At 39.8% G+C, this 24,502-nt stretch overlaps 2 protein-coding genes across 2 annotated transcripts in view; both read right to left on the bottom strand.

The window, feature by feature from the left end:
- Nucleotides 1-2,976: 2,976 nt before the first annotated feature.
- PIGA (phosphatidylinositol glycan anchor biosynthesis class A) lies at nt 2,977-10,986 on the bottom strand. The gene is made up of 5 exons (XM_018084386.2): nt 10,322-10,986; nt 9,647-9,779; nt 8,467-8,599; nt 7,038-7,244; nt 2,977-6,026 (listed from the first exon to the last, which is right to left on the bottom strand). Exons 1-5 carry the CDS (start codon nt 10,929-10,931, stop codon nt 5,784-5,786), a joined length of 1,326 nt encoding a protein of 441 aa, XP_017939875.2. The 5' UTR covers nt 10,932-10,986; the 3' UTR covers nt 2,977-5,783.
- A 12,179-nt stretch (nt 10,987-23,165) lies between these two features.
- The window catches only part of VEGFD (vascular endothelial growth factor D), a 30,402-nt gene continuing 29,065 nt past the window's right edge, over nt 23,166-24,502 (bottom strand). The window contains exon 7 of the mRNA XM_008926487.2: nt 23,166-23,834. Coding sequence (XP_008924735.1) covers nt 23,708-23,834 — 127 coding nt within the window. The 3' untranslated portion in view covers nt 23,166-23,707. The remainder of the gene's footprint in view (nt 23,835-24,502) is intronic.

Below are 24,502 nucleotides of genomic sequence, written 5' to 3'. Positions count from 1 at the left end.
TTTAAACCCTTCAGGACCTGCTGTTCCTCACTTACCAAAAATACATTCTGGTTTTATTTGGTAGAGGCTATTTGATACTAAATAACCAAGGATAAGATACTTTGAACATCTCTGCGTACAAGAAAAAACCAGAAACACTTTTCCAAACCCACATAAATTAGCATAAATTTTCAGGTGCTCTCCATGCCACCTGAAAGCCTGAACATCCACATTAGATTAATTCTTTGATGTAGCAGTTCCATTTACAAGACTGCACAGGTAAAGATGCAGAAATTATTCAGAGATTCAGCAAAAAGAATGCTTTTCTGTGTTTCCCATCTTGATAACAGGCTTTGCTGGTATTCAGATACAGAACAAAGAAAACATGTCAAAGAAAAGCATTATCATGAAATAATTTGAAATAAACCCACATATTTCCAAAGCCAGGGCTAAGAAGTCAAAGTTATTCTTGGAGGAGAAAAATACATTGAAATTGTGTGATAAGAAACACATAACATACTGGTATTTTCCATCACTCAGGGATAAAGAATGCTGTCCACTGGTATCTCTTGCAAACAGAATCTTACTGTTTTGAAAAAAACAGAAATGTTTTTACTTCATCCATCATTGATTCAAAGGTATAATATTTGAAACTGAAGAAGATGTACCCTTTCTTTAACTGCCCTTTTTACTTTCTGAAGGCACATGGCTTCCACAGAGAACAAAGTTTTTTTTCTGCGTGTAATTAATTCAATCTGTGTAGAATATCCACCTCTTTTTCTTTTAAACTTTGATTGATTCCTACTTTCCTACATGCACCACAGGAGATTTATTTCTTTCAATGAATCTCCTCCTTGCCCAGGTACTCTTACTCTTCAATTTATACACCTGTCAAAGAAAAGAGCAGGATGACTCTCCTCTCTTAGGGATCCCAAAGAGATAGTGGATATGCAGAAGGAAATTTTACAGTAAATTATTTCCCTGGACACTTTAGAGGTAACTTCTTTTGGTTTGTAGCAATATAGCTGGCTTAGCGCCTTAGTGAAATTCCAGTAATACCAAAGAGGTCTCCAGGTGCTCTAAAACACCATGAGGAAGTTTGACCACTTGGAAGCAGTCACAGGAACATGACTCTTCCAGAAGGACAAACTCTATTTGTGTAGCAGCAAAATTATCCTCCTGGCTTCAGAACAAGACAACTAAAGATTTTTAGTTAAATTATGGAATGAGTCATTTGAGAAAAGCCTGTGTAATCTCTTAATCTGTTCTTAGTGTACAAGAGCACTAGGAAAATTACTGTGGTGGATTAAAAAGAAAATCATCAGTGGGAAGATGGCTGAACAGCACATGGAAACAATATCGTTGAAGGTGGTAGTCGGGTAACCATTGCAAGATCAGGAGTGATCACTGGGAAATGGCAGGTATTTTTTAAACTGAAGAGAGGTGAGCAACACAATGTAGGCATGAGAACAGGTAGAACACAAGAGACCAGAAATGACAGTGCAGAAACAGGATTCTCATTGTTCCTCCCTCGCTCTTTGCAGAATCATCATTGTGAGCTGAATAAGGTGGATTATACAACTCCATTGAGACTTGAGTGAACAAGTCAGCCCTCCATAGATAAAACACACCTCATTGAGAACCTCTGCAAGATGCCCAAACTACTCCATGAACCACTCTTGCTTACAACTAGGATTAATAAATTGTTAAATCAAAATATCCAGGAAATGTCATGAGAAAGTGAATGAATAGAAGTAGTTTAGCTAGATCCTCCAAAGAACTGGAAAGACAAACTTTATATATCCTTAGTTTACAAACGTGCAAGGAATAAGAACAAAAGATAAGGTAATCCAGCTTAGAAGACAACTGATCTTCATTGTGGTTGACTGTAACTTTATCCAACAGGGAGAAATGTCAGATGTGACCTGAAGAATTTGGCAAGGAAATAAAAATTGGAGGGATCCTCATCTCAAAGAAATTAAAAAAGGTATTGGTCTATTCTTATGCTAGACAATCTTTGAATTACAGCATTGTATTTCTAACTTATATCATCAAGAGTTTGAACATTAAATATATTCAAAGTAAGACAAGTGGGGAAAAAGAGGAGACAGAAACACCCTGTCTTGAACAGAAGAGATCAGAACAAAAACATCTCTTCAGAGAGCTCTTTATTTTCTATCAGTTTGATCTAATAAATGGCACTACTTCCCATACAAGCCTTGCCTCATTTGCATCCCTAAGTCAGCACACTTACAACACTCCTGCTTTTGAAAAGGGATGTATACAGTGACTCACTCGTTGCTCTCAAGGCAATGTGGGGTTCATCTCACCTATCTGCCACCCACCACAGCACGTAAGGTCTGGTTATCGAAACTCCTGCTGCTGCTTGGGCAGCAAGACAGCAAATTCCAGCAGGCAATTAATTTCCCCCATCTGCCTCCAACACCTGTGCTGGCCAGTAATGCATCAATCTGTCCCGCTTAAAGAACTAGCATTTTCTAGACAACCATTTATTCACAGTTAAAGTTCGATGAATCCCTCACAAATATCATCTCCAGAATTACAACAGTGTTGCAGCAATTCAGAACCTAAAAATAACCCAATCTACCTGCTGGGTTTACAAGAAAAATGCATCATTTCAATAAAATGGTAAATTCAGATGCATAACCATATCCTCCCTTTAGTTTTGTTCCCTTAAAAAATATCCACCTTTTATCTATGTCAATGCTCAAGTAATTAGGAAAAATTATGGAAGTCGACATACTATGGGTGTGATAATGCACAGGAAATATCATGAGAGTAGTTTAAAGACAGCAAATCAACATTAAAAATATCTAAATATTTTTTGATTCAAAAAACCCATAAAACCATTTTGAGATTGATTATTCTTACATCTATTTATATAAACTGTATTTTACGGAAGCATCAGAAAGATCAACTTTTACAATTATTTTTTAAAAGCCTACACACATATGAAAAAAAGGGACTAGTGAAGAGAAGTAAATATCAAAAGGGAAAAAATATGTTTATTTCAAAAAGATGCAGATCTGTGCACATCCACTAAAATGCAATCTGAAAGACTAATCTTACATCCATACTTAACTAGAGGCTTGTTCTTGTTTAATATACAATTTTCAATTATCAACACACTGTCCACATCTTAATTCACAGCATCTGCATATAATGTATTGGAAACACCATTTCTCCTTGTGCCTGGGGGATGGAATTTCATTGCAGATTTTGGGGGATCCTCTGTAAAGGTGTTTTTTGGGTGTTCCCTCCACCTACATGCCAGAGGCTCTGCTCTGTGCAAGACCTGAGTATCACTCTCACTTTGGTAACATCTCCTCGTTATTTCACAATGATCACATTACCTACAAGCACAATTCAAACATTTTAGATTTTTTTTTGTTATTTTATAAATTTCTAACTACACTCATTATCTCAGTTCATTTTTTTAGTGCTGTGATTTAACTTTTTCCATGTCACTCACTGATTTTTTTAAAACTGTAAAAATGGTTCAGAGACATCACCCTTACCCCACTGCACAAGGTCAGAAAATGAATCATTCCTGCAGAGAGTTCTGCGTAATACAAGTGGTGTTAATTGAGAAACAGCATATTTGTGGTCAAACCAGTTATGGATTAAGTTTTTATGGCAGCTTGTACAGAATGTTTTTTAATAATCATCTTTTTATAAGAACTTCAACCACCAGTGATGGGAAGCGGCAACATGGTGCGTATTCTTGTACTTTCTAATTGTATGTTCCCACATATTAATGAAATGTATCCATTCTTTATGGAAAGGTTAATAAACCTCTACATAAACTTTACACTGGGCTTGTAAACAAGAGTATAACAAGGTTTTATTATGTTATTCATAAGTACACAATGTTCCACAAAAGAAAAAGGTATTTTGAATAGGTTTTGACAATCTCTTTGATTTGTGTTTGTAGATGTTGCAGGAAACCAAAAAGAAATAAACCAAAATCAGTAAAATATTATTACAAATATATATATAACATTTCCCTGGAGTGATAATTAGTATTTTCAAAAAGTTGTTAGAAACTTGAATGTTTGGGAAAAAAAAAAAACAAACACCAAAAAAAGAGTGACTTAGAAAAGTAAAATATTATCTTAATTCCACCCATTTATCCTTAATCCATATGGCACCATTTTAGTTGACCTCCACTTTCAATGTAGAGCTCGAAAAATTCAGAATGTAATACAACACACTGTATGTTACATATCAAAGGCTAAAAATTCTAGTAAAAGAAAATAGTCTTTGTATATGGCATTTATTTTACATTACCTTTCTGTGTTCCGTGAAAATATGTTCAATGAAATTATGTTTGTGGAATTACATCTCTAACCAAACAAGACGAAGTTGTGTTTTAAATACTACCCTTCAAGGGTTTGGAAACGGTATTTTCATATTGCACAGTGTTAATATTAATACAGTGTCTGATAGTACACAATACTCAAGAGTCATAAAATTTAGTCATCAGTGATGCTTGGAAAATAAATGAACCCAGTGCATTAGACAAGGGGGAATTTTAGAGGTGGTTAACAGAAATGAGATGAACGCCTCCTCTCACACACTGGCACACTGTGCTGCCTCTTGTCCCAGGTATACATTGCTCAGGAATCCTAACAATTGCAAGGAGCCACATTTTTTTTTACCTCTCTGTGAAAAGCATCCACTTAAGGAATACCTTCCACTTAAGGGATACCTTCCTAAGATTCCTAAGATTTCACTTGCAGAACCTGACAGACAGTGTCTCACATGTTGTGTAGGTGAAATCTCACACTCTGAACACTGTCTCTCCCAGAGATGGACTGAAATGCCACTTTGGTCTTAAGTAAGGGGAAGGAAAAAGAGAAAAGGGAAAAAAAAGGTGGGTAGGTGAGAGGGCAGAGAGAGTGATCAAGCACAATGGTACTTTTAAGCCCTTCAGAGATTTCACTCTCTCTCACACACGTTACTTCACACTTTGGCACAGTCTGCTGGAAGAGTTTTCAGGCCTGAGATGTTTCTGAAGGCTGTATTATCTCTAAATAATACTATTTCTTCGGCTATGTACTGAAAAAGCTGCTATAAGCTTTACACCACTTTCACACACGTAAGTGAACTGAATAAATTTAGCACCTCTGAAAATATCAAAAAAATCATTATGAAATTTTCATTTAGCAACAGGAGGATCAAATCTGACTTAGGAAGAACTTCAGAATAATAATGCTGTGCACAGGCAAAATACTGTCACTGGGACAAAACTATTAGAAATAAGTCTCTGAAATTTACATGGTAACGGAGTTTATGACTAATTTCAAGTGCCATTTTCATTTGAGGACAGAAAAAATGTGTTTTGTTGGGTTTGGAGTTATTTTGAAAGAAGTCTTACAGTAAAGATCACAGTAAATATCACAGATTAGCAGGGACTACTGTAAGCTAATAATGTTTGTGTTTTGCTTTTCCAAATACCACTAAAGTTTAAATCACTTTCTGAAATATTCAGAAAAATCTTGTGGTTTTGTTTCAAAGGCTTTTAACACATATAAAAACCCATGTTCTCCTCCCAGCTTTAAGTGCAAGAGATGTCTGTAAATTTGCATGAATTCGAAACTAAACTAAAAATATCATCCTAAATTGAGGTAGCACATTTAACCAAGTTTCTTTCCGAGAACGTCAGAAAGAAACTGAAGAACTGTACAAGTAAGGTCTCTGTCAGCAAGAATTAAACTCTTCAGTGACTGATGCATTGTTCCCTCACCACTCAAGCATTTTAGGAGCTTGGGAGTTCTTCTTTAACTCTTCTTTTTTTTTCCCGAAAAATACTGTTTAGTCCATGCACCTTCAGGTCCTGTGGCATCTATTGCAACATCAATAATGGAATCTGGAGTCATCCACCTCAGAAATGCCAAGAGAAGGAAGTTCAGAACAGCAAAAAAAGCAAAAATACACCCAGTCACTGGGCCACAGTGAGACATTAGTCTGTCAAGTCGTTCATCCATTGGTAAAACCAGTTCATCTGCAACCCTGTCATACACCTAAATGGGGAGGAGACATAAAATAAGGTCTTAAAACAGGTAACTTAACAATGAGCTAACAACTGTATTGTGTACAATGTGAGTTCCATGCATACTTCTGCCAATTATATGAACATTTTTCCTAACAAGAGCTTTCCTAACAAGGGTTTTTTGAAGAATGGGCTACATAAAAGAAACTGAAATCTAGGTTAACTTCTATAAAAACTTTGCAATTCAAATAATGCTTGAAGTTACAAAATCATAAAATGAATTGTACTGATGGCACTTGAAAATGATAAACTGGTTGTACATGATACTTCAAGGTGGCTTACAAGAGATATATAAGTGCACTACAGTGTAAGTAAGAAGCATGTGGTTCATCTGTTCTCTCCTTCCTAAAACACAGGAGCTGAAGTCAAAAGTGACACATCTCCACAGGTTTTTGTAACATTACTGCAGTTACCATTCTTCACTAACGGCAGAAGTTTTATGCTGAAGTGCGGTTCTAATTCTGAAATACCATTTCAAAACTATGAAAATCAACTTTCATTACAATGACAGCTTATGTAAATTCAGTTATAGTTCAGCCTTCTGGCATTAAACTACCTCTCATAATTTTAAACCCCTTGTTAGCACGTGGCAGACAAAACTTAGTCATGACCTGTCTTTACATTTTCATACATCTTATACAGCACATTTTCCAGTTATGCCAGAAAAGTTACTTCATGTGAAGACTTGAGTAAATACATGAGTAGAAATCTAACTAAAGAACTAGGCTGTTCTTCACAATATTTGTCAGCAGTTACGGCATATTAAAAAATACAAATAGAAAAAAACCCATGTATCTAGGGAAGTATTTGGGGAAAACAAAAAGCATCTTCTGAACCTTTTAAAACCATATATGTTTGACAGGAAACCTGTTTAAAAATTACACTGGAAAATTACATAGAGAATGTACATTGTAATACTTCAAAGCAGCATCTGTTTCAGAAATGTATTTTATGAGAATTTAAAAGAAGTGGTTATACATACTTTCTCAGTTCTCTCTGCAACATTCCTCCATGTATAAAATGTCTTTACTTTATTATGAACTGTTTCTGGAGATGGAAGTGTTCCTGATCTGAGTTGGGCAATAGCTTTTTCTAATCCATCACACAAAGATTTCACGGAGGGCTCACATAAAATAATGAGATTTTCTGGAAGCACCTCAGGAATCCCGCCAACTCTTGTACTCACCACCTTGGAAACAAGCAAAAGAAACAGGACATATGCAGGACAGCAATAAAATTGTGTGGTGGCACTGCTAATACAGTGTTTAGATGCAGCACTTGAGAAGAAAAATATCATGCTTTGGGAATTTGATCGGTACGTGAACTCCAGGTGTAGGCCCGAAAAAAGACCAGGCATAGCAGATTATCTTTAACAATGTCCAGAGTGATTCTTTGGTGGCATGATAAACCAGAAGACTTGGTCTAATGAGTGCTTATGAGACATCTTTCCTAAAGGTGTTTGTAACAGTACAAAACTAAATCCGTGTAACCAGGTTTTGGACTCTTCCTCCAAAGTCCCTCATAAAATATGTTACCTCTATTTGGAGAGGACAGTTTTACCACATGCACTTTCAGTCTATGCCCTCTAGGCTACTGAACATTTACAAGAATTTATTTATCAGTTCAGTAATTTTAATCTGAATTATTATTTTTTAGAAGGAAATCAGAAATTACTAAGACTCACATTGTGCAATCATCTCTAAAAGCAGGCAACAAAAAGAAACTGCATAACTTCCTCACCTCTAAAGAGGAAACCAGATGACAAGGGAATAACTACCACAACTAGGTTGTAACTGCCATCAAAAGATACTGAAGTAAAAAAAAAGATAAAGTCACTCATATTTTCTATGCTTCCTGTAAATCAGATACTCATATCAGTCTGTCTTTTTAATAAAGTTTCTTCATATTTTAATGTGAAAATTTAAGTTCTTTATGGCTATTGATTCGACTTCTTTTAAGTTGTTAATCTGAGTTGTAAATTAGCCAGAAAGGACTTTACAGTTCTCTCTCTCTCCAGTTCTTCTCTTGAATCTCTACATAGTCAGGCAATTTTTCAGCAGCTCCTCTCAAAGCAATATCAAAGTAAACGTTTGTGAACATCAACCACCCCAAAACTCTGTAAAGGAGTACATACAAAATAGCATTTTGGAGAGACAGTCTGGCTAGTTAGGGGAACTGAGAGAAGACCTAAGTCTTATTTCCAATTCTGCACAAATTTCTTCTCAAAGCTTAAGCAGTTTCAATTAACCATTCTGTCTCAGCTTCCAGGTGATCTCTAAATGAGGATAATATTTGTCCACGTTTTTAAAGACGGTCTCAGATGAAACCAAATGTTACAACCACATATTATTTGATTGTGACCTTTGTTTAAAATGGATAAATGCTCTCCAGACACTGAGATTTTTTTTTACCTGTAAACCACAGCTTGCTGCTTCCACAATAGCCATACAAAAGGCCTCAGTGAGGGAAGTGTTGAGAAAAATGTGTCCCTGGACTAGCACATTTCTAACATCCTGGTGTTCCAAGGCTCCAAGAAGACGTACCCTGCATATAAGAGGACAGAAATAATAGAGATAAACACTAAATTTGGACTGTAATAGTGCTGTACAGTGTTACATATATTCTGAAAAAGGTACCAATGGTTCACACTTGTACAGTGAGAGGATGAACAAAAGCACCTTGGTTCCATTTTCTCTAAATTTTTCCAGCAATGGAGAAACAGAAGACTGCTTTTTATTGTCAAACTGAAAGAAACTTCTGAAAATAAAGTTGAGGGGAGAAGTTGCTGTTATAAGGACAACTGCCTTCAAAACATTGCTACTGAGCTTTCCAGTTCTGCAAGAGAAAATGGTTTCCTTCAGTTAATAACTAAGATTTGTCAAATGCATTGTTTAAATTTTCACTGTGAGGTCTGATCAATCAGAGTCTAAGGGGAAAAAGTATTTATGATCAGAACCTATTATTTTTAAGAGATACCAAAAAACAGCAAAGAGTAAAAAGAGAATGATACTGAAAAATAATTTTATGAGGGGAATCATTGACGGAACTACAAAACAGGCAACAAAAAAATAGAAAAGAAAATGAAAAATTAAGAACATAAAACTGGCTTTGATCATGAAAAAAATACATAAATGCATATGTATCATGGAAACATTTTGATAACATGGTACATGTTTGTAATACCACAAGAGCATTAGATAAGCTCCATGCCAAGGGTTTCATAGCGAAATAAAAAAAATTACTAGCAGTCACCATCACAGCAGCAGTGACACAAATGAGCTAACACCTTTGGCCACACAGTAATATGTGATCCAAGTATCATGGTTGCAGAGAGGAATATGACAAATTTATATCTAAGTCAACTTTTCTATGACTTGAGTGAAGGTTCATTTAGAGTCTATTTTTATTAATCATCTTGCAGGATCACAGTCCCACTCTCAAAGTCTTCAGCGAGTGTCTGGTCTATTTTCTTTGCCTTCAATAAATTTCATCTTCGCCAGCCTCAAATTTTCAGTTTTTTTGAGGAGAGGGTGCAGGCAGTTCCCCACCCCTGAAGTACATTGAAAGGTCATAGACATTCACAAAACAAACCTGTCATGGAGCTGGTATCTTTCCCGGACTTCTTCCAGCACAATTCGTTTTGGTCCTTCTCCTCCAACTAAGAAATGTAACTCTGGATATTTCTGACAGAGCTCAGGAACTATACCACTAAGCAAATCTATACCTAAGAGTAGAAAATTAAGGGCAAGCAGTTATTGTACTTGATTTCAGAACTTCTCATGATGTATCCCACCGCAATAACTCTATTCAAGAGTAGGGGAAAAAAGTCTCTTGAAGACAGTTACACTGTTGTACATAAAATTATGAAAAAAAACCACAGTTTTTGATCTCTTAAGAGACAAATATGAAAAATCACTTAAGTTGCTGTCACTTCATTAAATAAAAAACTATTAAAACACTTCTAACAAAATAGATAGATTAGGGCCTAAATCATATGTCCAACATAAGCCAAACCTTCCATTTTATAAATTGCAATTTTCAGTATCTTCAATATTACAGAAGAAACAAAACTCTGAACCAACACACACACAAACCAAATTGTACATTTCTTCTTCTTGAGTGCACAGACACAAAAGATCAGAACGGCCACCTCACCACTCCCATTGAAAATTCCATCCATACCACAGACACAGTATAAGTGGTACCTAACCAAGACCTTCCTAAAAAAAAAGAACCCAAATAAACTCACATTTTAACCCCCATTACCTTTTCTGTAAACAAGTCTGCTGACAACAACAATTGTTACTGTACTGTCATCCCTCCTTGACGGGTCTGGAGTAAAGTCGGTGGGATCGACAGCGTTGGGGATGACAGAGACTATCCGAGGGTCCAGAGCCGCTCGCAGCACCGTGTTCTCCTTACTCGTGTAGGACACGCAGATGATGTGGTTGGTGTCGCACAGGGACACCGTCAGCAGCTTGTTGGTCAGCACCGAGCTGACATCGGCGAACCCGAAGAGGGAGTGGTCCGTGAAGACGGTGCGCAGCCCCATGGTCTTGGCGTGGAACAGCGCGTCGTGGGCCATGGCGGAGAAGGAGCTGTGGGCGTGCACGATGGTCACCCTCTCCCGCACGAAGATGTACCTGAGCAAGGGCAGGCTGTGGAACAAGGTGGTAGCCGTGGACTGGTTGTACATCACCTTTAGGGGCAGGTAGTAGACTTTGAGCCCGCTGGTGAGATAGCGGACGCCCTTCCTGTGGCCGTAGGCGTGGGTGACCACCAGGACCTTGTGGCCGCGCTCGATGAGGCACTGCGACAGCTGGTACACGTGGCTCTCCACGCCCCCCATGTTGGGGTAGAAGAAGTCCGACACCATGCACACGCTGTGCGCCGCGCGGGGCCTCTGCCCGCCGTCCCGGGCCCGCTCCTGCCGGGGGAAGGAACCACAAGGCGCCATCCACTCGCCGGCGGCGCCCCCGACGACCCCGGCCCCCGAACTGCCGGCGGCACCGCCGGCGCGCCGCGAGGCCCGCGCAGGCCGCACGCACCGGGGTGGCGGCGCCGCGGCCCCTTGAAGGAGTCCGGTCACCCCGGCGCCGCCCCGGGGGAGCGCGCGGGGGCGGTGACGGGGAGGGACCCACGTACCTACCGCGGCGGCGGCGGGCGCTCCCTGCGCGCTGCCGGCGCCATTCTCGCCATTGCAGTCACCCGGCAAACCGCGCGCGCCCGCACCGAGCTGCGCCGCAGCCAATCACCGCCCTGCGCTGCGTCACGCGGGAAATGGAGCGCCAATCGGGGAGAGGGCACGTGCCGGGGGCGGGGGCGCCGCGCGTCCGTCCCGCATCCCGGGGTCCCGCCCTCGGGCACGGCCCTGGGCAGTTGTCAAAAAAGTGTAGTCCGGAGTGAGGGAAAGAGGTGAGCGTGCTGTAAAGGGAAGGAATTGCCTCACAATTCCAATGGCTTTGCCCTGCCCTCAGTGGAGGAGCTCTCCTGGAGTGCTTCTGTTTGGCTCGATCGCAGCCGGATCCCCCGAAGCGTTCTCGATTCTTCTGCCACAGGTGCTGGACGCTTGCTGTCTCTAAGTAAACAAATATGATTTTTACAGGCGGCCCAGGAGCTTAAACGCTGGGAAAGCACCTGACTTTCGTGACTTGTGCTCTGACAGCCCTGGCTGGCATCGCCTGGCTGTGTATTCCTGGTCTTCTGGAGGAGCTTTGCCATCAGCCTTTTGCAGCTCCAGCACAGGCCTGACTGCTTCTGACTGCCAGGAAGGGTGTGATCTCACCAGGCTGGGGTTGCTCATGCCTCTCCTGTGTAGTCCCACGATTATGTTTGGCAGGTCCTTCCTCTTGCCAAGATTTCTGATACAAATTTTGTCAGATTCAATTCTGTCATCACTCCTATGCAAATTAATGTGTCATGAGTGACAGTACAAGCTGACCTAGGCTGGTGTGCTGGCTGGATTCCTGGTTAGGTTGAAGCTTGGACAAACGTGGTTTGGAAGCATTGATCCTGAAATAGAAAATGAAATAAAATTTAGCTATTTAGCGATGTAAGTGTGACTTTGCAAAATGTAAAACTGCTTAAAAGTTTCTGCCCAAAACTGTGGGCAATTGAGATAAAATAGCTTAGAGAATAGGGAAGGCTTTTTAGCACGTAGAGAGGGGTGGGGAACCTGAAACTGCTTGAAATGATAAAACTTTATGTAACTACTCTATAATGGTAAGAATAGGAGGTAAAACTAAATGTCTATTTAGATAAGGCAGACTGCAAAAGAGTGTGTGTAAAAATAATTTTAATCTTGCTACTTTCAAACTGTATAAAAAGCTATGGTATTTCTTAGCTCAGTGGAGTGCACTGGGGAGAACACCTGCCCCTTTGCATTCCCCAGCCGTAATAAAAGTGCTTTTCAGATTGGTAGAGGTTTCTTTGAATCAATCCCACAAAGAACCAAGGAGGAAATCAGGCAGTTCATTCTAGGGACTGAAAGACATGAAATACACTAGTGTGTTGAATAAGAAAAACATTGCTTGTTGTTTGAATTTTTCTCACGTGTTCAGAAAGGCGGGACCAGTATTAGCAAGTCTGATTTCATCATCGGATGCTGCTCTGGCGTGGCAGGAACCTGAATTTCGGGGTGAGAAGCTGCGTGTGAGGCCAGCAGAGGGGAAGCTTCTCACCAGCAGCAGCAGGGTGTGAAAGAAGAAGGGACTGAGAAGCAAGCAGCCTTAGGGATCCTAGTTCTTAGAAGAAACTGTATCCTGAGTGTAAAGCAGTGGCCTTAAATTACATCTATGAAGAAAACCCCAAAAATATCATCCAAGTAGTGCCAGGAGAAGGAGGTTCTCAGCTGCAGCACACCACGATGTAAGCCCTGGTAAATGATGGTGGTGACCTCCCTTGCTGTCAGGCTGCCTGAAGAATCAAGCTGTCCCAGTCACCAATTTTAGATGTCAGAAAAACAATGCTTATGGTTTTAACTATTAGGTAAATGTTGGGGTTTTTTAGACTAGTTCTTTTTCTGCACTCTCTAAAGAAGATGTAATTTTTGGTATGCAAGCTTAAAAATCCAAAGAGAAATCATAAATGGTAAATGAAAAAGCAGCCCCTTTCTTCAGTGAAAAAAGTGGGATTTGATGTGTTTCATAAGCTAATGCTGACCCACTACTGTGCAAAGCCAGATTGCTGGCACTGACCTACAAAACCTGCAATAGGACAGGTCCACTTAATCTTATAAACCTCTTTTTATGCCACAGCAGTTGTAATTTTTCATCCCTCTATATTTGTCTGAACTTTGGAGGGAACTTGGCACTTTCCCAGCAGCTGGCCATAGGCTCCACATGTCTTTCTGAAGGAGATCAGGTAAAGTATTGTGGCCAAGCCTTCATGCCCCTGGCCTGGCATGTTGGCTCTGGTGGTCTGACACCTGTGTTCTTCATTAAACATGTCTAGTTGTGCCTAATGTCATACCTGTCAGTGCTCCAATCAGTCTCCCTATATCAGCAGCCTTCTCTGGTTGTCATGTTCAAGGGACCTTGAAAAGTTGGTCTACCAAGGAGCCTAGGAGAAACCTTAATGGAAAGGAATCTTTTCCACTGCAAAGTTGGCAAAGGTGCTGCTAAATTTTCTCTCCATGGCTGGTTCACAAAGATGGGGTAACAGATTTTTCACTGTCTGTGGTGTTGTGTTGTTTAGTAAGAAAATTGTCACAGATCCTGGACAGATCCAGAGTCTGTCCTGCCCTGATCTGAGGTGGAACTGATATCGAAGGCACCAACAGCTGAAGAGAGAATCAAATTTTCTTACTTTCTAAATGCTTGCAGTCAATGTATTCACTCCCTCATTTAAAGCACGTACAAGGTCAGAGTGAGGCTGTGGAATATGTAAAGTAGAGAGTAAAGATGTTAAACCAGTGACAGCACAGTAATTGCTGCTTCCAAGCCTGGTCCTTGAATGCTCTCTAAAGCATCCTCATAAATTGAGTTAATGGAGAGAGAAGATGGAGGACACTTAAAGAGACTCCTGTGGCTTTGTTCTGGTAGCACATGCCATTGTTCCTCAAGGAGACCACTTCACTGTTCTTGACATTGTATGGAAACTTTTTGCTGGTACTCTGTGTTATCACCTCCCGCTCAGCCTCCTCTCAGGCTGAATTTGCTGCTCTCAGCCTGGTGGATCAGTCTGGTGGATCAGTCTGGTGGATGATGTTGCTCCTATTGCTTGTCTGTATGGAGCTAAAACTGTCACTATTTGGTGAAGAGGCTTTGCTGTGTGTTATAAGCTGGTGTATTTATTTACACTTATTAAGCCTAAAGCATGCATATTTATTATACAAAACATTAGTAATTGACAGAAACAAGCCATCAGCTGTTCACAACATAGTTCACAACAGAGCTGTGAAGCAGTGCTGTTCTAGAGCCTGATGCCATGGCAAGGGAGCTGTAGTGCTCCTGAAAAAGAAATCTTGTGACATGGAATAGTGGTGTGCACAACCAGATAGCAGTGTTTTTTTCTTGGACATTTTCTTTCCATGATTCAGGAAAGCAGAAACTGTTGGAAGCCCCAAATGAAGATCAGTGAAAAATAGTACTGCTGAATTGAGAATTGTGGCCTGTAGATGCAGCATAGACTGATAAGTGATAGCAAACAGGAGAGAGCCAGAGACAACCCAATACCTTGTTTTAAAAACCACAGTGTTTGCAGGTTTTGATCCTGCTGGAATAAATATGCTCTAAAACAAGGAGGAAAGCAGTATTTTAAATCTTTTTGCTGAAGAGAAAGGACAAACTGTCCTTCCATTTGGTTTACTTTTATAGGGTTAGGCTGGAGAGCCTGTCACTTCTCCTAAGATTCCTGCTTAGAAGGAGTGAGGGCCCAAGTGTCTACCTCAGTGGTTGTTTTCTGGTGCTAGGAAATAGCAGAATCTAACAGGTTTCTCTAGTACCTTAAAAAGGTTGGTTTTGCCTGGTTTCCACTGGGTACAGCCCCTCCTATTACCTGGCTGCAATACCACTCACAAAGTAGGCAAGAGAAATCATGATTTTCTCATTTGAGTGATTCAAAGAAACCTTTGAACAATCTGAAAAGCACTTTTATTACGGCTGGGGAATGCAAAGGGGCAGGTGTTCTCCCCAGTGCACTCCACCGAGCCAAGAAATACCAAAGCCTTTTATACAGTTTGAAAGTAGCAAGTTCAAAATTATCTTTACACACACTCTTTTTGCAGTCTGCCTTATCTAAATAGACACTTAGTTTTACCTCCTATTCTTACCATTATAGAGTAGTTACATAAAGTTTTATCACTTCAAACAGTTACAGGTTATACACATACACTCCTTTCTACATGCTAAAAACCCTTCCCTATTCTCTAAGCTTTTTATCTCAATTGCCCACAGTTTGGTCAGAGACTTTTAAGCAGTTTTACATTTTGCAAAGTCACACCTTCATAGCTAATATCTAATATTTTATTTCATTTTCTATTTCATGAGTACTTGGATTTTCTTACAGACTTTCTCCCCTGTTCATGGAATTCCATAGAAGCTGGCTGAAATGACATGTTAATGTACTTCTAAAATAGAAGTTTCAAGTTGAAAGCTTAACAAACTGCAGTGTAGTCCATGAAGGAAATTACCATTAAACACAAACTGGAAAAAGGGATTCTTTTATTTAAGCCAAATTTCCCTCTTCAATGCCAGAAAAATGGGTTGTTTTTCCATTTTAAAGACACATCTCCCTTCCAAGCAGGTTGGAGTTCATCTGTAGCAGATGAATTTGCTAATAGAAGGGAGCAGTTGATTGGCAAGGCTGTCCCTGTTAGATCTCACATCTGTATGTAATCTGTGCCTCTCACACACGCCCCAAAGTCTGAATCACTCAGTCATCCTCTGTGCACTAAAATGCTCCTCCCAGAGCATTTTCTTCCCTCTCAAATCAGGACAGTGAAGGTAGGGAAGAGCATGAGGGCTTGTGAGCAGCTAAAGAGTACATAGAAGGATTAGCTTCCACTCCTCTGGGCTTACAAACAGGTTATATCTCTGACCTTACCAGGACAGGACAGCTGCTCACAGTGCATTGACAGTTGCTGAGAATAATCCTCTTTTACACCAGCTGTGCATGTCATTTACCACTTCCATGCAGGAGCCATTTGGGTACCTGAGCACTTGGTTCCAGAGTCCTTCCTGGTCCCTAGCTGGAGCAGTCGTTGCAAACAAAGCCTGGATGGTATCTGTCTTCTGCCTTCTCAGATGAGGCCATGATCCAGCCTGAATACTCCTCAAATGGGGCAGAAAAAGATTCCTGGGCACGCAATGCAAAGTGATGGCTGTGCTCTCCCTGACATTTTAAGTCCATCAGGAGGACTGGTTGCTTTTCTACTGGCAGACCTGGGGGATATCTGTCCTGCAGCCAGCATACAACCAGTATCAACTCTCTAACAAGCCATCTAACTAACTTAACAGAAATACAATTCTGCTTGTGTCTGATTTGTATCAAATCAGGTATAGTAAGACACACCTGCTGTCAATTATGAAGCCACAGCCTATTGACCACACTAGACTTGGTTTTACTTTTTTTTCCCCTCAGCTTTACTAGATTTTATTGTCTGTTTAGCTGGAGATCTAAATTTCTGTTTCTGCAGTCTCGAGACCACATCAAAGTACTTCAGCACTCAGGCATCAGCTGTATTAGAAGGGAAGGCCTGTCCTAGAGATCTCTTTGTACCTCTAAGACTGTACTTGACAAACTCTTTTAAAAACTTCTGGGAATCTGTTTTGTAGAGTTCTACATTCTGTGAGTCAATAGAAATGGAAGTTCCAGAACTGTCAGGTGGGTTTCAGCATTAAAATGCTAACAGAATGGGTTTAACTGAAAGTTCCACAAGTATAACGACTTGGTGGAGGTGGAAAAAAGGTGCAGTGACAACAGTAGATGGAGCTGTTGGAAACTTAAAATGTATTTGTCCTGGTAGCAATGCAAAATATTCTCAGAGCATTAGTGTAGTACCTGCCTGCATTGTATAGTTTGTAATTTAAAGAAAAACGAGTTTCTTATGAAAACTAAGCATGAACTATCCAATATTTTGATAGTTTGTATCCAGAATTCAATCTGTAAAGCAAGAATAATTAATTATACTTTAAAATCCATTAAATGAAACAAAGATTTCTTTAAGTTGATAGGATTATTGTAGCCATGAATATCTACAGAAAAAAACCAAGATGAGGTCTGTGGAGAAAACAGTAATTTTTATTTGACTGTTAGAACTGAGAAGACTCAGAGAGACTTACAAGCACATAAACCCTTCTTGAGGTTTGAAAGGGAAGCCACAGATTTCAAGCCTTTTGCAGGTTGGAAAGTACTGCTCTGAGGTTAATTTAATTAATGTGGAGCAGGGCAAGGTGATAAGGTGATTGGACTCCAGGGAACAGGTAAAAAGGCATGTGCATTCTTAGCTGTGTAGTTTTAAAATGGAATGCACAGGTAAATGGCAGATAGAGAGACCAGATGACTTTCAAGTGATTTTCATTATAATGCCTTTGTAAGTGAGCCACAGGGCAATACTGCCATTTATTGTGGAGACAATATCGTTAAGAAGTGTTGCACAGTTCTTGTGGGTGTGTTAACTTTTCCCTTGTGTTTTATCATGTGTATTGGTGATTTTATTCTGAGGACTGAAGATAAGTAATCACTATGCAACTGTATTTGAGTGTTTAAATATATTCTGAATGATTAGTCCGTTCATAGGGAGTAAGAAATGCTTTCCCAAGAAACAAAAGTACATGACTGTGTGTAGACAGTCGGATCTGGGATCAAGGGAAAGTTTTGGATAAATGCTTTGCCAGTGAGTCACCCCACAGAAACTTATGGGTTAGTCTGTGTATCTTGCATCACAGTTTCAGCTGGACCTGTGATACTAAGCCACACATTAGAGATACAGTCTTCACCAATTAAAATATCACTTAGCATAAAAACATGGAGCAAAAGACTAGGTGAAGTGCTTCCTATTTTCTTGATGCTTAGTTTGTAATCACACTCAATAACTGGATATTTTTGGTATAACTACTGTTGTAATTTTAAATAAATAGCATATACTAGTGCAGACTAGAATTAAGTAATTGACTATTCAGCCATAAACATTTTAAAGGTAGCTTTAGATGTTTAAGAAAGGAAGCAGTTCACGCTAAGTTATGAATCCTCAATGCTCTCAACCTGGAAGGACCTTTCACATTGAGTAGTATTGTAAAGTATGACAAAAGTGGAAACAATGAAGGGTGTTAATGGCATAGAAGTAAAAATGCAGATCAAGCCCTGCCACATCATTTTGTGTACTCATTTTGCTTTATTGGCTAAAGGAGCAGTTTCCTTTTATCTTAATTTAAAACAGACTTTTTACCCCCGAGTTAAAAGTTTTTATTGAGGTTTTGGAGTAACTGCTGATGTAGGAGTTTGATAAATAAAATGAATGGCAGTACATCTCTTGTAACCCCTGACAAACAAACTTTGGGGTTTTTTTGACATAGACTGTAATAAATGGAATGTAAATTCACTTGACCTGGTAACCACCTTGTAGTTCCAGAAAGACCAATTCACTCCACAAGTCCAGAATTAGAAGGTGACAACCTATTTGATATTTTAAAGTTGAAATGAATTTACCAGTTATTTAAAAAATACAAAGGAAACTGGCAGCTGAACAAAACCACAATTTTGTTTTGGGTTTTCAAGATTTTCCTTTCCTTTTTTTTACACTACTATAAAGCAAAATAACTCTTGCTTTAAATAGCATAAATCCTGGCTTACAGTGGTACAAGAAAACAAAAATAAACCCAAGCAGATTCACTTTTTTTTTGGCTGGAATAGAGAAAGGGCCTTTGCAAGTCAGCTGGAGTTGATGTCTAAAGGATACATTTAGATTTATGTGTTTGCAGTGTGTATGGGTATGACAGGATTTATATGTGCTGTCAACCTTCCTATGAATAATGCTTGCTATAAGCAATGTCACAGTACATGACCTGTGATGGCTTTTGAAGTGAATGATAGCAGTACTTTCAAGATGTGCTTGAATTTCATCAGTGTCACCAGCATTTGGTAAGATCACACATACCACTGTCCTTCTGGAAGTCAAGTGCAGTTTTTGCAAGTAGATGAATATTTCCTGACCCCTCCAAATGTAATATGCATATTCTGATCCAGTTTTTTCCTTGCCCCCTTCCTGCAAAAAGCTCTTGCAAGTGAAAGCTAGCTACTCATAAAAACTGATGGTTTTATAAACTTCATGTGTGTTTTATTTAGAATTAACAATTATTATTTAAGTACCCTCATTTCTATTAAACAAATAATAGAAATATCATATTAAAGACATCCCTCACTATATGGAAATTAAGACGTACCAAAACAGGAAGTTTTAGCATTATTCTTCTGGTTGTGAAATCTGTAAATCCTGTCCTTATGCTTAAAAAACAAGTCATGCTAATGCAGTAATAAAAGGCCTTTCCAACTTCAAAGTGAACGTTCCACTGCTCAATAACCTTCCCCCTGAGAAAGTCATTTAGTCATAGGAGCTAATGACATCAGTCAAAAAACAGATCTGCTATGAATTTTGCATACCTCATCTAAGTCTTCTGCATTGTTTTATTAAATACTTTATTAAATTCTGTTGTATCAATATGAAAGATAACATAAAGCATTTCTATTTTAAAGTTTGTTGAGTATTTTTAACAAGGAATCCAGAATTTCGTAAATAAAATACCATTATGAGCTTTTATAAATCCTCATCAAATTGTTTGTTTGTGTTTCCATCTCCACCCAGAGCCTCCTTTTAGTCCTGGTTTTCCACATAAAGGATTTATGGCTATGCCATGGTGTTAAGTGACATCCAGATCTTCTTGGGGCTGTGGCAGTGAAGACCATCACGTGGCACTGGCATTCACAACACTGTGCTTAAACTCTTGAGCTTTTCCATGTAGTATTTCAGTAAATGTTACAAATATGCAGTTACAAATATACTCTAGCTTTGGTAATTTCCTAATGATACGGGAGAGGAGTGGAAAAGAGCAGTGCCCTACAAAGCAAAGACTGGCACAGGGCCTTAGGAGCAGATGATCTGCTAGGCTGGGAATTCATTGTAAAGGAAATACACTGTAAGATGCCTGTAGGTTATACCAGAGTTGACAATTGTATTTGGAACATAAAGAAGTACATTCATGGGGCCAAGAACCCCTAAGGAGCATGAAAGTCATAAACTTGGTAAAAATCTAAGTGTTTTGGCTGCTTAGATCACTCTTGTTAGTGACTGCTGCCACAAACAGTTTCCTTTTTCATCTTCACAGTAAGCCTAAGACCTATTCTGAATCCACAAGCCTTCTGGCACATGACTCCTGAAAAATGGAAATCCCTCACAAGTAGAAGAAAATGTAGGGGGTTATATGTAAAAATAACACTGAATTTTATGTTGACCTTCAGGTGTGTTTTTGGTAATCACACATTTTCTCTTGTTTGAGCATGTTTTTATCTGTCCTGGTTTTGGCTGGGATAGAGTTAATATTCTGCTTAGTAGCTGGTACAGTGCTGTGTTTTGTATTTAATATGAGAATAATGCTGATAACACACTGATGTTTAGGCTGTTGCTAAGTAGTGCTTACTCTAAATCAAGGACTTTTCAGTTTCCCATGCTTTGTCAGTGAGATTAAGAAATTGGAGGAAGCATAGCCAGGATGGCTGACCTGAATGGGTCAAAGGGATATTCCATACCATGGGATGTCGTGCCCAGTATATAAACTAGGGGAGTTGGGAGTGGGGACAGAGTGCTGATTGCTGCTCGGGGGTGGACTGGGTATTGGTTGGTGGGTTTGTTTTATATTGTATTGTTATTGTACATTACTTGTGTTTCTTGAGTTTTATTCCTCTCTCTCCTTTCCATTACTACTAGTATTAGTAGCAGCAGCAGTATTATTATTATGTTTTATTTTGTTTCAGTTATTAAACTGTTCTTACCTCAACCCATGAGGTTTACCATTTCTTTCCAAATCTCCCCTCTAGGGTGGTGGTGGGGTGAGTAAGAGGTTGTATAGTACTTAGTTACCAGCTGGGTTTAAACCACAACACTACCAAAAATATTTGCCTAGGTGTTTAATGAAGTAATCCACAGGATTTAACAGCAAAATTTTGAGGCTTAAGGTTAAATTCACCCAGAGGCTTAGACTGAAAGAAGCCTGTGGACATGGCAAGATCTCATCTCACTCCATCCCGTTGGGATCTTCAGCCCTGCATTGGACCTCCAGGCACAGGTCTGTTTTTCAGTGGAATGGGGATGTGTGAAAACCTCAGAGCAGGGCTTACAGTGGTGGCCAGTGATGGTACCTTTCCAGCCTAGGTATCCTAATGGCTATTACACTCTCCTGGGTTAGGTGGTTCATGTCCAGATCCCTCTCTGTCTCTGTCAGAAAAGCTTTTGAATATTGGTTTTCAGCCCCTCAGTGACTGCTTTATGTAACAGCCTTCTGGAGTTGAAGCAGACTTAATTTTCTCTCAGGTAGGAGCAGCTCAGTTTTGAAAAAGGAAGTTAATATATTCATTGGTCAGGATAGAAAACTGAGGAAGCCTCTACAGATCAACACTGACGAGACTGAGGAGTAATTAATACAGGGTTCCAGTTGCTAAACTTCAGTTTAAGCTAGGAAATGTAAAAGCTTAATTTATTTCCAAAGAATGTTGCTTTACAAATACTTTTGTATGTTTTTGCACAAGGGTGTATTTTTAGTTTATATATCTCTGGTGCTACACGTTAAGTGTCAGGTTTGCCTCTGCAGCTTCCTGGCTTTCTGAGGAATGTGCTAATGGTGTAGCCTACTGGCAGTCCAGCCATTTGGTCAGGGTGCCCCCAGTTGAGCTAGAAGAGAAGTGATGGGGCAGTTAATTCCTTTTATGGACCCCTGTGTAGCTCAGGGAATTCACCAACCATGCACATGTGGTTGAATTTAGAGCCTCTTGGAGGAGCAGGAGAAATGTAAGGGTGTGCTTCTGCTGCCAAGCTGCTTCACCTGGTATTGCACTGGGGTCACATTGCCCCTCCTGTCCATGCAGAGTGCACGCTGGGGGCACGTGTCCTTCACTCTGGAGGAAAACCCAGAAGCAGGCGAGCCCAGGCCAGGCCAGTAGGTAACCTTGCTGCAGGGCCCCCACCCAGATGCTCACAGGTCAGACTATGTTGCTTGGTCAGAGGATTCCAGTTCACAGAACAGGTAACAAAAACAGACTGCAGATGTTTTTGTGTAGATCTAGATCCCAGACGGCTTAGGAAGCACTCAGAACACTCATTCAGAATCAAGTCCTGAATTCCTTAGTGAGACAAAAAATATGTTAAATTGTTTGGTGCTTTCTCCAACAATCCAATCAATTTTACAGGATTTGGCTCTAATTTTATTTTAAAGCAATCTATTTTTCCTATATAAATACAAAAAAAAAATCTCAGTTGCACATCAAAAAGCCATTTCCTACTCCCTGTGTTGTGTCAAGCATTCCGTCCCTGTAGGTTGTTTCATTTACTCTATTCCCTTTGTTCACAGTGCAGTGTAGAGTTGGAGAATTCTGCAAAGGGAGAAAATGATTCAGTTGTCAAAATTACCGCTTCCAGTTCAGGATTATTGCTCATAATATTTTCTCTGGACTGGCTCACGCCAGACTTCAGTGGCTCAGAAAGTAATGCTGCCCTGGTTAAAGCATTGTTACTCAGGCCTCACACTGGTGTGAGGAATTTCAGTGCAAAGGAGATATTTTCACAGCACCGTAAGCTAGAGGGAAAACCATCTTTTCGTGAACTGTGCTTTTCCAAAATTCACTGAAGAGTTAGCACTAGTGTGGCTCTTATCCCCTTAGGGAGATTAACACACTACACCAGGAACAAATAAATAAATCATACAGGGCTGTCAGAGAGACGTGGGAAAAGGATTTTTTTTTTTAAGTGAAACTATTGGATCAAGTGACCTTGTTTCGACCTGGATTTGGGCAGAAGCCAGTCCCAGTGGAACAAACGTAAGAAGGCTGTACTTGAGATGGCTTTGGGGTTTTGCTTATTTTCTTTTTGTTGGGCAGAGTTTTAAAATAACAGAGAAAAATCAAATCCATTCGAATAACTGATGTATTTATTTTCTTATATACACTTAAATATGGCACATCTGACAGTAGTTGTACAATAGACACAAAATGATAATCGAAGCTGGACAGTAGATCAAATAACTCAGTGCTGAACCTATTAGAAGCCAAATCTGTACACTGAATTTCTGAAGAAAGTTTTACCCAGGAGCTGCATTGGCTAAGGATTCAGAGGCTAAGATTATCAAGTCTCAATTTCTGAAAGACTGGCTGGAGACTGTGTCTCTATTTCCAATATACCAGCTTCATCTTCCATAATGTAACATCGAACTGGCACTTTCCAATCTTTCTTCCATGCAGCCAGCAATTCACTGGCTGTTACCTCTTAGAGAACAATTGCCAATGTCCCAGAGGATTCACTCGCAGTTAGTGATTACTCTAATAAATAAATGCAGACTAGATTAATTCTTCTGCTATTAATGTGGAAGATGTTCATGTTTACTATGGTTTGAAAGTCAGTGACAGCTACTTTGCAAAGCAGTGAATTCTTGAAGAATAGGGGAAGCTCAGTCAAGGAGTTTCTCTGCTTTGGGACCCATGAGAACCTCTCTTCTCCTTCGGACAACGACAATGCTTGGAACACACTGGCTTGGCAGTTGGGCATGTTCTGGGTTGGGATGGACATCTGTCTTCACAACTGTTTGATAAAGGAGAAAGAAAGCAAAGAGAGAGAAGCATTGTAATATGATAATTCTTCACTGTCACATTCCTTAACTTTTTCATCATTGAACACTGCAATGCTCCCTAGACACCATTTGGGAAAGTGTTGACATCCTACAATGCAGGAAGACAAGAATTTGCTGGCTGACAATTATTGTCTACAGCAACGTCTTGTAGTGTCCATTTGTCCACAGTTATGACCTAAGTGATGCTTTCATTTCTTGAGAGCAGTCAAGTCCCAAGTGTCAGCACTGGACAGTGCTGCCATCAAACTCTGCAAAGTACCTTATCTCCACCTGATGCTTCAGCTTTGCTCCTCCAGGAATACTGGGCATAGATGTCTGGCATTAAAGTCCTGTGTCCAGATTATAGTAATTTCTAGAAGCCAAATTCATGCAAACAAATGATTACATTGCTCCCCTTCCACCTGTCTGAAGCACATAAACGACCAAGTCTTTCATGCTCACTTTCAGCTCTGCTGATTGTTTTGGCTATTTTTGTACTCGTCAACTATTTTGTTTGTCCTTATTTTCAAAGCTGAACCTGAAGATGCAAAGGTTGCTTCTTCCACAGAGTCTTCTCCATGGATGAACCTATGAGGTCTCTGAGAGTTGACCCTATGGATGACCACTCAGGGAGCTGCAG

The sequence above is a fragment of the Manacus vitellinus genome, unplaced genomic scaffold (assembly GCF_001715985.3).
Source record: "Manacus vitellinus isolate BGI_N305 unplaced genomic scaffold, ASM171598v3 scaffold_7_pilon, whole genome shotgun sequence".
NCBI lineage: Eukaryota > Metazoa > Chordata > Aves > Passeriformes > Pipridae > Manacus > Manacus vitellinus.
This window is presented reverse-complemented; position numbering and strand designations above follow the sequence as displayed.

What these genes read in the sequence shown, in the direction of transcription:
- PIGA (XM_018084386.2), bottom strand. Translation starts at nt 10,931, where the DNA reads ATGGTGTCGGACTTCTTCTACCCCAACATGGGGGGCGTGGAGAGCCAC. An exon ending in AGATACCAGCTCCATGACAG is followed by an intron (nt 8,600 to 9,646) that starts GTTTGTTTTGTG and finishes TCTTATATGCAG; the next exon opens with GGTACGTCTTCTTGGAGCCT. An exon ending in CAGCAAGCTGTGGTTTACAG is followed by an intron (nt 7,245 to 8,466) that starts GTAAAAAAAAAT and finishes CTTGTTTCCAAG; the next exon opens with GTGGTGAGTACAAGAGTTGG.